General features: G+C 39.1%; 1 protein-coding gene across 1 annotated transcript; it reads right to left on the minus strand.

The window, feature by feature from the left end:
• Nucleotides 1-1,020: 1,020 nt before the first annotated feature.
• Nucleotides 1,021-15,771, minus strand: CA2 (carbonic anhydrase 2). The gene is made up of 7 exons (XM_082674461.1): nucleotides 15,481-15,771; nucleotides 14,173-14,370; nucleotides 7,443-7,561; nucleotides 6,922-7,014; nucleotides 5,856-5,918; nucleotides 3,127-3,282; nucleotides 1,021-1,763 (listed from the first exon to the last, which is right to left on the minus strand). Exons 1-7 carry the CDS (start codon nucleotides 15,512-15,514, stop codon nucleotides 1,644-1,646), a joined length of 783 nt encoding a protein of 260 aa, XP_082530587.1. The 5' UTR covers nucleotides 15,515-15,771; the 3' UTR covers nucleotides 1,021-1,643.
• Between the last annotated feature and the right edge of the window lie 777 nt (nucleotides 15,772-16,548).

Below are 16,548 nucleotides of genomic sequence, written 5' to 3' on the forward strand. Positions count from 1 at the left end.
TTTAAGGTTGGCTTTGTGGGTTCCATACTCAAAGCAATAAACAACAAATTAGAGGAGAAACCTTGTTCCAGGAAACTAAGTTGACAGACTCATACACACACACACACACACACACACACACACACATACACACAACACATTTAAAATGTGTTATTTTCGACCACCTCTTATACACCAGACATTACCCCATATAATTATGAATATCCTGGGTGTTATTCTCTTTTTACACTCAGGATCAGAGAGGTTGAGAAGAGCTGGGATTCAAAACAAATCATCAAACTCCAAAGCTTGTGATCTTTCTTCTGCAGAAAACTCAGCTTAGTTCCTTAGGAAAGCAGGTGAGAGTGAATTTAGAGAGTTTGCTATCTCTGTTACCAAAGAGTTTTTGTGCCTCGAAGTGTGGAACCTGAGTTATGTGTTAAATTTGGCTTCCCATAATAACTCATTAGCCAAACATCCCATGGTCCTGGCACAGAGCTAGATCCAAAACAGCCATAGTAGTAGGAGATTGGCATTTCATCTATCCACTCTTCTTCCTACCTGTAATAGGGTAATTTACCTTCCTAAGATTCAAATGACTCTTTTACTTCTGGGTACCACTTGGATTCCCTTTTTGAATAAAATGGATTTTTATTTATTGTATTTCCAGGGAGCATGTGTTGATTCAGGACATCCCCCCACCCCCCTTCTGCTGTTCATATCACCACTTCCTCTCTCCTTTGCAGGATCAGTCCTCATGGAGATCACATGAGTGAGTGCTCACAAGTCACTTAAAACAGTGCTTGGCAAATAATAAATGACCTTCAGGGGTTTTCCTTTTATGGAGACTCCATCAATTATGAGAAAGTCAATTATGATGGCTTATTATTAACAGTGAATTAATATGAATTATAAAAGTACACATCTGCTCCTCCACTATTACCCACTGCCCAGAATAAAATAAAATAACCCAAAATAGAATTCCAGATTTTATTAGAGAATATATCTAAAATACAATATTTATTAAGTTATGATATATTATTTGAATGGAAATATACTCTGTATCACAACTATAACAATCTTTACAGATAATACTTCATTTACATCCCTATATTTCAAAAGTCACTAAATTACAACATAATTCATATTTAACATAACATTGCTACAAATATATAAGAATTAAAAATTTTTTCTTTAATTTACCATATTGGAACCACAAACATTTATTTTATCTGATTTACATTACATAGGATCATGACTATTTTACCTGATTAAATTACACAGCTCAATTTATCTCATTATACGGCTTTGCATTCAATCATCCTACTTTCTTATGTTTTAAAAATAGCATTTTAGTGAACAATCGTGAATGCTCATTAGCCCACGTGCTACAGACAAAGTCAAGGTACTTTTCTTCTACTCCTTATATTATTCTCTGTTACAAAAAGGCTACTACCATAAGCAAAGCACCAGTCACAGCAATTCTGTCAAGCCTGACAATTGGTCTAGGTTTTCACATTTTAGTAGTAAGCACGTCAGGTCTAGAAGGGTCTAGAAAACCAAATAGATACAAAGCAGCCAGGGTCCAATTCACCAAGGTAGACTTGTGCTTAGCTAAAGGGAAACCCAAAGACTCTTCACTGGACATGGGCTCTGGGACCATTTTATTTGAAGGAAGCTTTGATTTGTCTGTTTTTCAGTGGCTGAGTCGGACGCCAGTTGTTCACCATCAGGTGTTCAGGTTCGCCCTCTGCGTTGAAGTTAAGGGTACAGAATTTCGATAACTAAAAGACAAAATCAAAGATGAAAAAATTAAAAATAAAAGTTTCACAGGAGTATTCAATTATGTGTTTGTGTTAAATCTTGAAATACATTCCTCAATATTCACAGTTCCATGTTGCAATGTTCAAAATTTAATTTGATTCCCAATAGATATATAATCACATATAGATCACATATATATGCTTTTATACAACAAATCAATTTCTATAAAATACACATAAAATTTTGCTGTCATTTGAAAGGAAATTTTTGGTGAGCTTGTTTTTTTTCCTCTTTTAATTCTATAATCAAACATCAAAAGCCTATAAAATAATTCTGAGATGTAAAGTAATAATAACAATTCTAGATCCCAATTAAGGTTTGGTTTTCTACCCCAGGGAAGATAAACGACAGCATCTGTACAATTAGATGAAGTGATCCCGGATCTGCAAATTCCGGGGCCGAATGATGGGCTGACATCTCTTCTTAAATTTATAGAGACACAGGAATGAATCTGCCCAAGCTGGGATTTCAAATCCTTATCATTGGTTAATTTTGATTCCCTATTAAATTTGTGTCAGTTCCTGGCACAGTGATGTGACATAGGCAGCCCTCAACCGGTTTCTTTCTTCTTTGAGGTTGTTTTTGCAAATTGGCACTTCCCTTTCCTTAAGCATGACTTGATCTAAATGAAGAAGGGTGGTTTGGGAAGTAATGTAGCTGCCCATGAATCAATAGCCTTGAACCTGATTTCTTTGGTCCACTAATATTCCCTCGATCACCCCCCAGGAAGTCAACTTCATGTAAGCCAACTACTGTAACAGGCACAGCCATGGTCACTGCATGCACTGATCACTCGAACAGCACAAACTACACTGTATAGGAAATGTGTATCTGGTCTAAGCTGCTAAAGCAACCTGGAATGACTTTTAATAGACATATTTTCTCTAAGGGATGACTCTTGCCTTTGTCAGGATCCAGAAATGTATTCTGACATAAATAAACTGCAGTAAGCTCTTAGGTGAGTGAGCAGTAGGCTGGGAATTATCACCCATTCCTATACACCCTTGAATATAAAATCTCTTTGTTCCCAGCCTCAGTTTCTTCATAGCTTACAAAAAAAGCATTTATTAGGTGACAGACACCTTTCTCACGTAATCTTCAATTTTATCCAACTTTAGAGTAAAAAAGAAAAAACTGCCTAAGGATATAGTTAACAACAACAAATACTTATTGAGAGCTGATTATATCTGCTAAGCACTGTTGTTGGCACTAGTTGCACAGCTAGAAGCATGAGGAGGAGGATTAAAGCCCAGGTCTGTCTGACTCCAAAGGCCAAGTCCTTCTGCCTGGACTAAATGCTTCACCTGACTTTAGCAAACAGACCTGCTCACTGCTAACAGAGATGGGTTCTTTGAGCACGAGCCAGGTCACACTTTCCAGGAGAGGAGGGGTGGTCAGTGAACCAGGGTAGGTCCAGTAGTCCAAGCTTTCAGGAAGGAGGCCACGAGGATCAAAGTTAGTGAAGTCGGCACTCTTACCCTGGAACAAGGAAATACATGTGTTAGAAATGTCACATGATCAGAGTAGGGGGGAGGCAGGAGAATAGGAAACAGAAATATTCCCCTCTGGTACCCAGATAACTTTCAGTTTTTTTAAAGAGAAGTTCCATGTTCACCAGAAAACAGAATAAAACAAATTAACAGAAGACATTTGACATGGAAATTTAGACTGGCAGATGTGAGCAAGAGAACCTGACTATTAATTTCACCTATCCATTTTCTCACCTTGTCCTCTAAAACAGAGGTACCCAACCATTTTGGCTGGTTTCGTGGACGACAATTTTTCCACGGACCAGGGGAGGGGGTAGAATGGTTTGGGGACGATTCAAGCACATTACATTTACCGTGCACTTTGTTTCTTTATTACATTGTAATATATAGTGAAATAATTATACAACTCACCATAATGCAGAATCAGTGGGAGCCCTGAGCTTGTTTTCACTTGACACCCACTGATAGGATTTTGATATGAGTCTGCAAGCAATTGATTTATTATGGTCTCTGTGCAGTCAAACCTCTCTGCTAATGATAATCTGTATTTGCAGCCACTCCCTAGTGCTAGCATCATTGCCTCAGCTCCACCTCAGATCATCAGGCATTAGATTCTCATAAAGAGTGTGCAACCTAGATCCCTCGCATGTGCAGTTCATAGTAGGGTTTGCACTCCTATGAGAATCTAATGCCACCACTGATCTGTAAGGAGGCGGAGCTCAGGCGGTAATGTGAGCTATGGGGAACGGCTGTAAATACAGATGAAGCTTTGCTTACTTGCCCATCACTCACCTCCTGCTGTGTGGCCCAGTTCCTAACAGGCCACGGACTTGTCTGTGGCCGGGAGATGGGGACCCCTGCTCTAAAATAATCCCTTATAGTTTTCTTTAAGTCATTCATTGATCATAGCCAGTATTTAAAGTGAAATTGCTGCCACTGAAATGAGGCAATCTTAGGTTGCTGTAACAGAAAATATATAGTATCCTTGACGAGGAGGTAATTGTCTTGCTGTCCTATTTGATGGCTAGGTCAGAACTGAAGAACTGTATTCAGTTCTGGACACCATGCTTTTAGAGCAACAGAAGCAACAGGAAAGAGTTACTGGAAGAGTGACAAGTTTGCTACAAAGACACAACTGTCATGTAAGACTAGTTAAAGGGAACTAAAGATAATTAGCCTGGGGGTAGGTAAAAGGCTGATAGAGAATAGGGTCAAGTGGAAGGAAGATCAGGTTTTGCTTTGTTTCCGTTTTTTTTTTTTTTTTGAGATATAATTGACATGTTATATCAGTTTCAGGAATACAATGTAAAGATTCAATATTTGAATATGTTGTGAAATGATCACCCACGATAAGTCAACACCTGTCAACATATATAGTTACAGAATTTTCTTTTCTTGTGTTAAGAACTTTTAAATATACTCCTCACAACTTTCAAGTAGGCAATACAGTATTATTAACTATAGACAATATAGTACTTATTTTGACTTATTTATAAGTCATCCCCACGACTTATTTTATAACCGAAAATTTGTACCTTTTGACCCCTTTCACTCATTTTGGCCTTACCCCCACCTCTGGCAACCACCAATCTATTCTCTGTATTTTTGAGTTGTTTTTTTTGTTTGTTTGCTTGTTTTGTTTTGCTTATTTATTTAGATTCCACATATGAGTTCATATGGTATTTGTCTTTCTTTCTTTGACTTATCTCACTTAGCCTAATGCCCTCAAGGTCCATCCATGTTGTCACAAATGGCATGATTTCATTCTTTTTTATGGCTGAATCCATTATATCTATCTATCTATATACCACATTTTCTTTATACATTTATTTGTTACTGGATGCTTAGGCTGTTTCTATCTTGGCAATTGTAAATAATGCTCCAGTGAACGAGGGGGTGCATATATCTTTTTGAATTAGTGTTGTAGGATCAGGTTTATTCTATGTGAATCAAGGGAGTCAAGCTCAGGGTAACAGGTAAGCATTTCAGAAGATAGATGCTGCTTTGATTTGAGGATGAGTTTTATAAAGCCAGGTTGCTACTGCTGATGGTAGTATTTATAAGCAGATGTTCCATGACCTCAGCACAACTGTGCTGTGGAGCGGATTTAAACATGAATTCAAAGAGGTCATAGAATATAAATCTCCACAAAGCATGACTTGACTTGTCATGTTCACCACTGTATTTCCTAGATTAACAAAGTGACCAGAATGTAGTAAGTACTCAGCAAATATCTGCTGTATGAATGAGTGAATAATTTGACCAGATGATCTTTCAGCCTCCTTGCAATCATGATTTTCTCTGACTCTTGCATATGGATATTCAAATGATGGGAAGCAAGATTGAATAAATACAAGTCTTAAAATTATACGAGTATTAGGATCAACTTTGGGTTGAAGATAAGTTAAATAAACGCAAAAGCAACATTTTACCTTTATTAACTGCTCATCTGAGCACCACACGTCAAACCGAGACTACTCAATTTGAGCAAAAGAATTTTCAAAAATGAGTGGGGTATGGAAAATAGGTACCTTATTCAGGTGGCAAAAAATTCAACTATACCTTTGCTTTAATGGAATCCAGCACATCAACGACTTTCTGGAGGCCTGGTTTAGCATCACCAATCTATAGAAAGAGACAAGGGACAAGATAGTGTATTCCAGTTGGCACTACACCAGCTTTTAATTAGGGCAGTTCTATGGTAAAATTTCTCCAAATAGCAAACCAAAACTCACCATTTGTTACACGCCACCCATCAGTCTTAGTTTGATTTCCCTTCTTTCACTGACAACCTCCTTCTGCTTCTGCCCCTGTAGTTCCCCTGAAATTACCTTCTCAAATGTCACCAGTGATCTCCAACTGCCAAAGCAAAGAGCACTGTTCACGTGCTTACTTTAAGCTTCATGCAGGATTTTGTGCTATCATCTGCCCTCCTTTTAAAAATTCTCCCCTCTTTTGGCTTTCCTCTTGCTCTCCAGCCTCCCAAATCTCCCTTGACTCCTGTATTCGTTTTTAGTCATTTAATCAGCATCTTTCCTTACAGTTTGAAGTTTCTTAGGGTTGCTTGCTGAGCAGTTTTATCCTCCCTCTTCATGCTTTCCTCGGATGATTTCATATACACTTGTAGCTTCCACCTTGACACAAGATTTCCAGAATCATGAATCTGCAGCCCAGACCTTTCTCCACTGGGTTGACAACTATCCAGAGGGCAGCTCAATCTGTATGTCCTACTCTTGTTGCCTGAATTCTCCAATATGGAGTCACTGTCCTTCACTTCTCCAAAACTTGGTCTTAATTTAGCACTATCATAAAATAGTACTATCTAGCTTAAGGTTGAATGAAAAGAAAAATACTAGTATTCATCCAAAATATGCCTCTTTCTCATTTCACATTTCACATGTATATACCCTTCACATTTACATCCAAATGGTACCTATGAAATACCTCTGCAATTTTGTCCCCCATCTCTACTGCTACTAGCAGATGCACGGGAAAATAAGCCTGAAAATACTTCAGAGCCAAAGGCATTTCCTAGGCTCTTTGTAGAATGTCCTATTTGTTATGAATGTTCTGTCCAGTTAATCTTTTTTGCAAACAGGGAATAAAAAGAATTGGGCCATCAACTAACCTTCAGAAAAATACCCAAAACAGCCAGACCGTCAGGCTGTTGCGCTGCTTTTCCAAACTCCCCGTACTTGGTGTTCCAATGAACCAAGTGGAGCTAAAGTAGGAGACAAAACCACAAACAACAAATGATTTACATGATAAAAGCCTACACAGCTATCTAGCGATCTTTTCTTCACAGCTAGAGGTTACTAAAGAGAGTGAAAATGTGGATAATTTTAAATCTAAACTTGTATTTTAATTCTAATTGGCATAATATCAAGTGATTCCTTCAACAACTCTAAGAAAAAGAGTTGCATACTTTTGAGGAAAGACAGAAAGTTTATTTCTAGATTTCCATTAAAACAGGATCCTCCAATTTGAATTTATTAATTTTGTGCAAATGGAGGTCTTAGAGAAAGTTTTGCAGTATTAATCGTAATATCACAAATAAAAGTTATAAAAAGCAAATGTGAAGGTCCTCTGTAAAATAGGGGGTTTGAGTTTACCAAATTAAGCTTTTGAAAGAAAAAAAGTGTATCTTACCTCTGCAGCATATTTCTTTTTATCCACAGTATGCTCAGAACCTTGCTCATCAGATGAACCCCAGTGAAAGTGAAACTGAATCAACCTGTAGGTGCCAGTGAGGGGTCCTCCTTCTAGCACTAAAATTAAAAAAATATATATATATATATATACACACACACACACACACACACATTTACGTACACACACACTCATACACATGCACGTGAAACACACACTACTGAATATTACAATCTTTAATCCCATTTTATAGTACTAAATTTATGCCTGAACCAACATTTTCACTCTGAAAATTCAATCTAGACTCAGGTTTAGTCTACAGAGCTGAAGAGGATCATTTCAACTGTTTTATTTTTTCCTCACTTGTGTTGACTGAAGGATGGATGCTTTTCCCATCTGTTTTCTGAGCACAGTGGCACTTCTCTTCCAGATTTTTTTGGGGCCTCCTCATAGGTTCAGGTTCAGGTTCAGAGAGAGGAAATTTTCAGGGGAACTATGAATTCCTCTGTGAATCAGTGAGGAAGTGCCCACAGCTACTCGTCAGTGCTGGTCTGCTGCACACCTGCAAGCTGAGGAATCTCTCCTCTGCCACGGAGCAGTGACTGACCTTCAGCCGGCCTTGCTAACCTCTGATACCAGTTCTTACCAGAATTTGTGAAACAATAAGCATTCCCTTGAGCTTAACAACATAAAATCAATTTTCCTTACACAGGCTTTTTCCTTACACAGGCTTACAATTTTCCTTACACAGCAGATTGTCACTGCTACTAATTAGCTTTATACCCTTAAAATGTTCTATTTGACTTTCTGATCTTAATTTGCTCATTTGTAGAATGGATACCTCCCATTATTTACTACTTCACTAAGAATTGACTGATTATCTGTGAGACGCAGTGCATAATGCTTTCTTGAAATTCTAACTTTAATAACCATCCCATGATTCTACTGTTCTGATATTAATGTAACTTTATTACACTTAAATCCATATTAGAAATCACATTCTTCGACTATAGTCTATCTGTAGATAATTAATGAGCTGTGTCTTAAGAGAGGATTAAAATAGTAAGAAATCACTGTTTCCCCCATTCCCTCCAAAAAGCCTTTTACCTAATTTATATGTATTAATGGGACTTAACTGATACAAGCTTTTAAAATTAGTTTAGTTCTACTACTTCAATTTTATTTCTCTAGAACTGGGATTAGAACACCTTTTGCTATAAGTGTATTTTATTAGCTTTGATTTATAATTCCACAGAGTAATGAGCCCAAACTAATTTTGGCTCTGTAAAACCAAGGGACAAAGTCTCTACAAAAAGTTTGTTCGCTCAACTTCACCTAAATATGCTTAGATGGCAGCAATACCCATTCATCTATTCAAAGAAAAGATAAAGCTGGCTGGAAGATACTTAAGCAGTCAGGCCTTTCTATGGCTCCTGATACAACCTCTGGCTGCCAGATCTGCCTTACAATAGGCCAGGAGAAGAAAAGAATAAAAAAAAAGAAAGAGAACAAATTATAAATGGTATTACATTACAGATCTATTAAGAAACATGAATTTGGATGTATTCTGATAATATCACATCTCTTGAAACTTAACTTTTATTGTAAAAGTGTTTTTCTAAATCTGATAAGGAAAGAATTATCCTTATATCCCCAAAATAGACTTTTTCCAAAATGAAGGAATTCCCATTTTTCATAATTATATATACCCTTAAAACAAAATACATGTTTATAAGGTAAATTGATACCAAAATTAATTCCTTTATAATAACTTTTTTAAACTACTAACTAACTGGCTGATCATAAAAACCATTTGTAACATCATTAATTCTACCAAATGGCAAAATTAGTTAAATAAAACCATAGTAAGCATCTGAGATAACTGATCATATTTCAGAAGAGATTTAGAATTAGGCAAGAGTATATGAGCTTTTATTAAATAAGGTTTTCTAATACTAAAAAAAAAAAAAAGAAACACTCTAAGTTCAAAGATTAAATACTTTCAGGGCTAATCTATTATTCCCAGATACCTGTTTGAACTCCTGTTAAAATAAAACTATGTTGCTATGTAGATTAGAAGCCTACTGTAATTAGGAAAGATATTAAATTCTTGAAGTTTAATTGCTACAAAAAGCAGCATTTCTGGTCCTCTTCAACTAATTGGTCATTCCTCAGCAAATTCTTAGCATGGAGTTTAGTCAATGAAATCCCTCAAAACATTGTTATAATAATAAATTGCCATAAACTCTAATATAGGTAGCATACATCTTTTTATTTGAGAAATAGGAAAGACAAGGTTAAAGATGGAGCTTACACAATATTCTGGATCTACTTATTTTTTTACTTAATTTGATTGCTCCAAGCCATTTTCTAAACTACCCCAGTTTAAAATAAAACCTGTTTTTCTAATGCAAAAATAATTTTAAAGAATATCAGAAATTGCTGATATTCTTTTTAAAAAATTGTTTCTGTTTTCCTCTGTAAAATCTGTTAGTGGGGCTCTGAAGAGTCAATCACCTCTTGTACCACAGAAATGTTTTTTCCACAAGTGATAGAGATACATAAATGGGGTTTTCTGCTCAAAGACTCAATGTCTTGTTCAAGACTTCTCCAAACTTAATTTAAATCCAAATCTCAAAACCAAGAGCCCCAGAAGAGTTTAACTTTTATGGTCTTCCATCAATTATACATACTATATATAAAACACAAAATAAGCACTAAATGTAATATTATAATCTGTCTTCTTATACATATTACTTATGTAAATTATACATTACTTGTGAAAAGTAAGAGATTCATTCCAGTAATATTGAAACAAATTAGATACTTATATAAATTAAAAATTTAGTGTTAAAATTTTTTTTCCTTCTTAATCACTTTATTATTACTTAATATAAGATGCATCCAAATAACAAACTAAAGACCTTAGTGAATGTCAATAATCTCTCCTAAATCCAAAATATAAATAAACTACTCCCAATAATCCTTAGTTTAAAACTAAAATTTAAGGGATTTCCTATTAATGAAGTAAATGAATAAGTCTACTAAAAACACATTTCTAGCAGGTGAATAATTTGAAATTTATTAAATCGGTTTTGGTTTTTCGACAGTGGTCAATAATCCTAGGGCTACCTACTAAGGTTAAAAAAACAAATGTCAGTGTAGACAAATCTGAGAAATAGACACCCACATTCCATTTCTTTTTATGTAGTGAAATGTTTAGCTGTCACTTTCACTAGTGTAAGCACAATTAAGATTCAAGAGAACAGAAATTTTCAGTTTCAGGTTTATGGTAATTGTACGAGAGTAAAAAAAAGTAACTCTTTGACATGAACATTATTAAATACAGTGTCTAGGATGCTTTTGTCAGTTTTATAGAAGTTTAGGGTTCTGTTCACACCATTAGCAGTAGGCAGGACAAGCCCTTCCATTTTTTGTTGTTCTGTTTCCTTTTAACTTATAATTGTTTGTAAAAGGAAAATGTTAAAGCTTCAAAAGCAAGTCTCTGAAAATCAAGCAGGAATCTTGTATGACGATCCATTATATCATACAAACAATGATCTGCTTGAAATGAGCACAGGTGAACTCAGCTTCCTTCCTTCTCTTTCTTGAAATAATAAAAACAGATAAAAATATTCCAATTTCTAAAAGCAGAAATGATGTGAGAGTTGTATATGGGTTGGCCCAATAATTCGAACATTGGTTTTTCAAAGATATTTGCCTCTAACTTTGCTATAAAGCAGGAGAGTTTTAAACTCATTAATAAAAGTTAATAAGTTAGCAGGAGTTAACAATTTGACTACTATTCTTTTATCCCAGATGAAGCATGTAATAAAAGATCTCAAGCAGGAAGATTTATTTTTTAATAATTAAAAAAAAAAAACCTAACAGGATTAACAATTTTTCATTAATTTAAGGTGGTTTATTTTTAAAGGAATTTAGAAGATTGATGAGAGCTTTAACCCAAGCTTCTAGTTAAAGCCTATTAACTCCGCATTTTAAAAGATTTCTCTCAAGCTTAAACATAGCAATAAATTCTACCAGTTCAGGTCCTTATACCCAAGTATTTAAGTTTGGGTATAAGATAACATTTAGGATACATCTGAAAATCTGAGTCTATGAGAAGTTCTAGAAGACTGAAATCTCACTGGGGGTGGAGGGGGGAAGTAAATGAACTGAAGCATTTAACTACAGAAAATAAAGGATATCTAAAAATGTTAACACCATGAAAATAATTCCTAACAAAAAGCTATGATAAACTGTCCATTTTAAAAAACTGAGTGACCAAAATGAAAAATTATTTTTTGACTTAAGTGAACATAAAAATATATCAGTTTTTAAAAACATGGTACAAGTACAAACACACTAAATATTAACTATGATGGTCCTTCAAAGATTCTTATTCAATTTCTATTTTTAAGTGGTTGCCATTTAGTCTCATTCCAACAAACTAGGAAGGAGATGATTAGCAAGTAACTTAAACTCTTGAGCGTTCTGTTTCTTCATGTTTATTTTAAGTGGGTTTGACTAGAGTATCTCTACCATTTGTTCTAACTTGAGAGTCTAGGATCTTAAAAAAAAAGTCTAAAGGGTGTTTCTCTGCATGGTATGATTGGTTTTGTTTCACTTTTTTTTCTTTTTTCTATCCTGTAGGTGTGTTTTCCCTTAACATCAGCATTTAATATATTCTGTATTCTAGAAAAAAAAATGCTTCCTGTTTAATCAAAACAACTGCAAATGTTGAAGAGATACGGGCAAAAGTACAAAGGAGTCTTCCGTATTTAAAGGAGAACAAGTCTTTCTAACATTCACTCCTCTTGTTTTTACTGTACCTCTTGCCTAGCTCTCTCAAGTCCCCCATGTTTCCTACTTCCTTTTGTCTGGAGTCTCCTCCAAGAAACTGAAATCCTTCAAGCCTCATCCTTCAACCACAAACTTTATTCACCCTGAAAAGTCTTTTCTGACTTGCTCAGGCCAACTCCAAACCTGCTTTCCATATTTCCTTGGGATACTTCCTTGTTGCACTTATCAAAGTGACTGTCAGTGTCTATTATTTCTATGTCTTTCTACCTGAGGTATCGCCATCATGGCCTCTGGGGATGCAGGAGAGGGACCAGGACTCCATCCTGCCCTCAAGATGCCTAGCTTGTCTTAACATATAAGTGGTATTTGTAAGAATTTTGTTTTTTTGCATAAAACTAGGTGAATAATACCTCTGTCTCTAAAGACATGGGTTTGAGCCTCTATCTGAACCACTTGATTTTCATCTGTTTCACAATCTAAACATGGCCAGTTGCTTTAGTAATGTATGTGTCACCAGAAGTAGTTAGACAAAGGTGGCTAGCTCTCATCAGTTCCTGCTTATGTAGAAATCCATCAGAACTTGACATATTCATGGTAAGACATATTACTATGTAATAATGTCATATATAAAATCAGTACATAGTTTAATATAATAAATGGCATGTTTGGGACAATATAAAAGTAAGATTTTAAAATGCCATCAAGTGATGGGAAGTAATTTTAAAGCTAATTAAAAACTTAATTCAAAAAACTTATCAGAGGTGCAATAGCTACAGCAATTGCCTAATAAAGGCAGTCAAATGGTGTGTAGACCCGACAAGAGCAATTGAGGAATTGTTAGGTGACAGGCACTAGGTTTTATATGTCTGTCCCATTCAATCCTTCCTCTGTAAAAGATACTGCTACTCCAATTTTACAGTTAAGAAAACAAAAACTTAGGTTAAGTTACTATCACTCCCAAGAGGGGAGGAAGGAAGAATTTTTTCAAAACTGTACTGAATACTTTGGATAGCTACTGAAAGAGAATAGTCAACTCTATTATAATGACGATAATTACATTTATATACCATGTGAGTACTATAGGTCATTACTCCAACATTCTGACAGCATTATTGAATGTTGTCTCTATCTTCCCTCATTTTGCCCCAATGCTCCCTGCCCCCCACCCCCAGACTCCCACACCACCACACATAATGTGTTTGTAGCTCCATTCACTCAGTGCCCTTCAGAGGAAAGCACTCAGGAAAATAGGACACTGGCAACAAAATCAAGGGGATTGTTCTCCTATTTCTAAGCAAGAAGAAAAGAACAATTCAAAGGGTGCTCTGTAAACAGCCTCACTACAAATAAATTATGGTAATTGGTTTTGTCAGTAATGGACCAGGTATGTCCAACCAACTCTAAAACATTTTCCTTTGTGGAATGAATTTCTGGGTGGATACCAAGATACACGACCACCTTTATCACACTAGCCCAATGCTGAGAAAGTATTTGTAACTACAATGTTTCCAAGAATTTCAGGATTTTAAAGTATTAGGTTTCCATCACTCTTCTCACTGCTACCTTGCAGATCACCCTAGGATGTGCTTTTTCTTGGATAGGCATCAATTCTGGGAAACAAATATTTTAGAGTCTTAAAAGTTCAAGTTTTGCAAATCTCATCTTTGCTGATCTCTGTTGCCAGGGCACCTTGCCTTTTGTGACTTTTCCCAGGCATATCACAGTTATTCAATGCCCTACATAGAAACCAGGAATTTTACAGGGAGAGACAGCCCCTGCCACTTCAAAGTAATTAGCCTACTCCTCAGAGACTGCAACCTAATGAAGATTATCAGAGTGTAGTATTACAGGGGTCCTGCTGCTGCTCCTGTTAAGCTGGGAAAACAGCTACTGGCTGAACTGCACAAGTTATTTTTTAAACACTGACCTGCTTTGTCCTGGGAGTCATCAAACTCCACGTTGAAAGAGTGACCGTTGTTGATAATTCTGCGGGAAGTCGCTTGCTCATAGCGAAGAGACAGAGGCTTCAGGGTAGGGTCATGAACGGCTGCCTGGGTGTGGATGTCAACAGGGGACTGGCGCTCTCCGTTGGCGATGGGGAAGTCCTTATGCCATTGCTCGGGTCCTGGGTTTGAGAACAGACGTGTGAACTCCCCAGTGTGGGGAAGGGCACATGCAGACCCCTAGAAAAGGGCAATGACTCTGGAGCCAAACTGCTCAGCTCCAGTTTTGGCGGCACCACCGAACAGCTGAATAACCTTTGGGAAAACATTTAATCTGTGCCTTAGTTTTCTCATTTGTATTAGGGGGTAATAATAACATCTAGCTTATAGAGGTTGGTGTGAGAATTAGAATCAATACATGTAAAGCTTTTAGAACAAGTAGTGAGTGCCATATAAATATTAGCCATTTTTATGCTCCTTGTACTGAAATTGAGCAACTGACACTGGGTTTGTGATTAGGATTTGGGATATGCAAGCTCACTTAGGACACTCCAGCAGATCGGAATTCCTTCCTCTAGTCCTCGGACTAGATGTAAGGACAGAGTCAACTGCTCAGGCCCGGGCACCCCTCCTTTAATTGTCAGGATCCCCATGACCTGGGGATCCCCAAACCCCTAAAGATGTTCAAAGATGCGCCAGACACATCTTTCCCTTGCGTTTGCTGGCCCGGGAGAACCCAGATCTGCGGCCCTGATAAAACCGGGTTCCTGGTGACCTCCTAACATAAGAAGTCGAGAGCTGAAGGGAAAACTCAGAAATCAACGCAAAGGATTCAGACCAGCCCAAGAAAATGCCCCGGAACAGTTCGTGCTGAGAGTCTTAGCCACAGGTGGTGCTGAGGATGAAGTTGCGGGTGAGTGGGTGAAGGGGGTTCCCTAATTTCTCTGCGATCAACAACTAAAATGTTTCCTTACAACCCTTCCTAGTTTATTCCTGGGTCGGGATAGGATGGTCTCCGGCTCGTGACCCTGGAGTGGCTGTCCGTGGGTCCCGCGGCTGCGGCTGCGCACCCCTTTCCCCGGGCCCTGCGCGCCGCAGCGGGACTCAGGGATCCCTCGACGGTGGTCTAGGGATCTGTGCTGGGGGCATCCTGTGCCTGGGAGCGGCGGGCGGGGAGGGCGCCGGAGGCGCACCTGAACCTCGGGTGCTCCGGACGGCAGCGGTAAACAGTAGGTGCGGGCGCTGCGGGTACCGGGGCCCCGGGCGCCGCGCCGCCCGCCGGCCGCACTCACCGTTGTGCTTGCCGTATCCCCAGTGATGGGACATGGTCGCGCCGTAGGTCCGGGCAGAGGAGTTGGCGCGGGTCTAAACGGCGGCTGCTCTGGCGCCTGCAACGTGTGTCCGCGGGTCGCGCCGTAGCCGGCTTTTATAAGGCTCCCGCCAACTTCGTGCTTGGGGGCGGCCCGGGGGAGGAGGCCCCGGGTGGACCTGGGCGACGCGGGGAGGAGGTGACAGGCGGAGGTGATCTCCCCGCGCTCGGGGCGGGCCGGGCTGGAGAGGCTCCAGGGGCGGGGAGAACGCCCTCCCGGCGGGCGCTCGGCCAGGTTCAAGAGCTCCTCTCCCAACGCCCGGCTCCCTCGGCCCGCGGCCCGGGTCCCCGGTCCCCGGGCAGCCAAGAGACTCCGAGCTCTCTGCGCGCGTGGCGGCGGCGGCGGCGGCGGCGGCAGCTGCTCCTGGGCTCCTGGGTTGGACTGGGCTGCGGAGCGTCTACGTGCACCCCATCCCCCTCCGGGGCGCTGAGGCTGGCGGCAGAGCTGACAGCTCGGGACCCGGGCCCGGTGCCTTTCATCCCCTGTCCCCTTTGTGACCGCATCCTTGGCCTCGGAGCCCTTCCGCCCAGCCCCATCGGCCCCACCCGCGCCGAGGTCTCCAGCCCGGAGGGTTGCTGACCGGTATCCCCGGCCCTGGGCCGGCAAGCTCGGTTAGGAGCTATGACCTTGGGGCAAATAGGGATACGGTCCCTTGAGGCGCTGGGGAGCGAGCCGCTTAGGGCTGAGAACCACGCTCCCCCTGCTGGAAGGCTGTGGAATAAATCAAGAAAGAGGAGAGAGTCTCTTTTGCGTAAGTCCAAACTGAGGCGAGCAAGGGAGAATGCATTTCCTTGAGAGCTGTCAAGGTCTCATATAAAGTGCTCATCACCTCCTATCTTCTTTTTTCTCTTTAAAAAATTAACTTTGCGGGAGAGACTTCCTAGTTGAGTACATATTAATTTAAAGCAATCAAAACTTCTAAAGAATCACTTTTCTAACAGGAATTGGGTAAAAGAAAGAATTTCTTGCAAAAAGATGAGAATTTCCTCG

Source organism: Grampus griseus, assembly GCF_964374135.1.
Source record: "Grampus griseus genome assembly, chromosome: 17".
NCBI lineage: Eukaryota > Metazoa > Chordata > Mammalia > Artiodactyla > Delphinidae > Grampus > Grampus griseus.

Coding starts and splice junctions, on each gene's coding strand:
- CA2 (XM_082674461.1), bottom strand. CDS start 15,514: ATGTCCCATCACTGGGGATACGGCAAGCACAACG. Junction 14,371..15,480: donor GGGATACGGCAAGCACAACG/GTGAGTGCGGCC, acceptor TCTCAAACCCAG/GACCCGAGCAATGGCATAAG. Junction 3,283..5,855: donor TGGATTCCATTAAAGCAAAG/GTATAGTTGAAT, acceptor TCCTTGTTCCAG/GGTAAGAGTGCCGACTTCAC.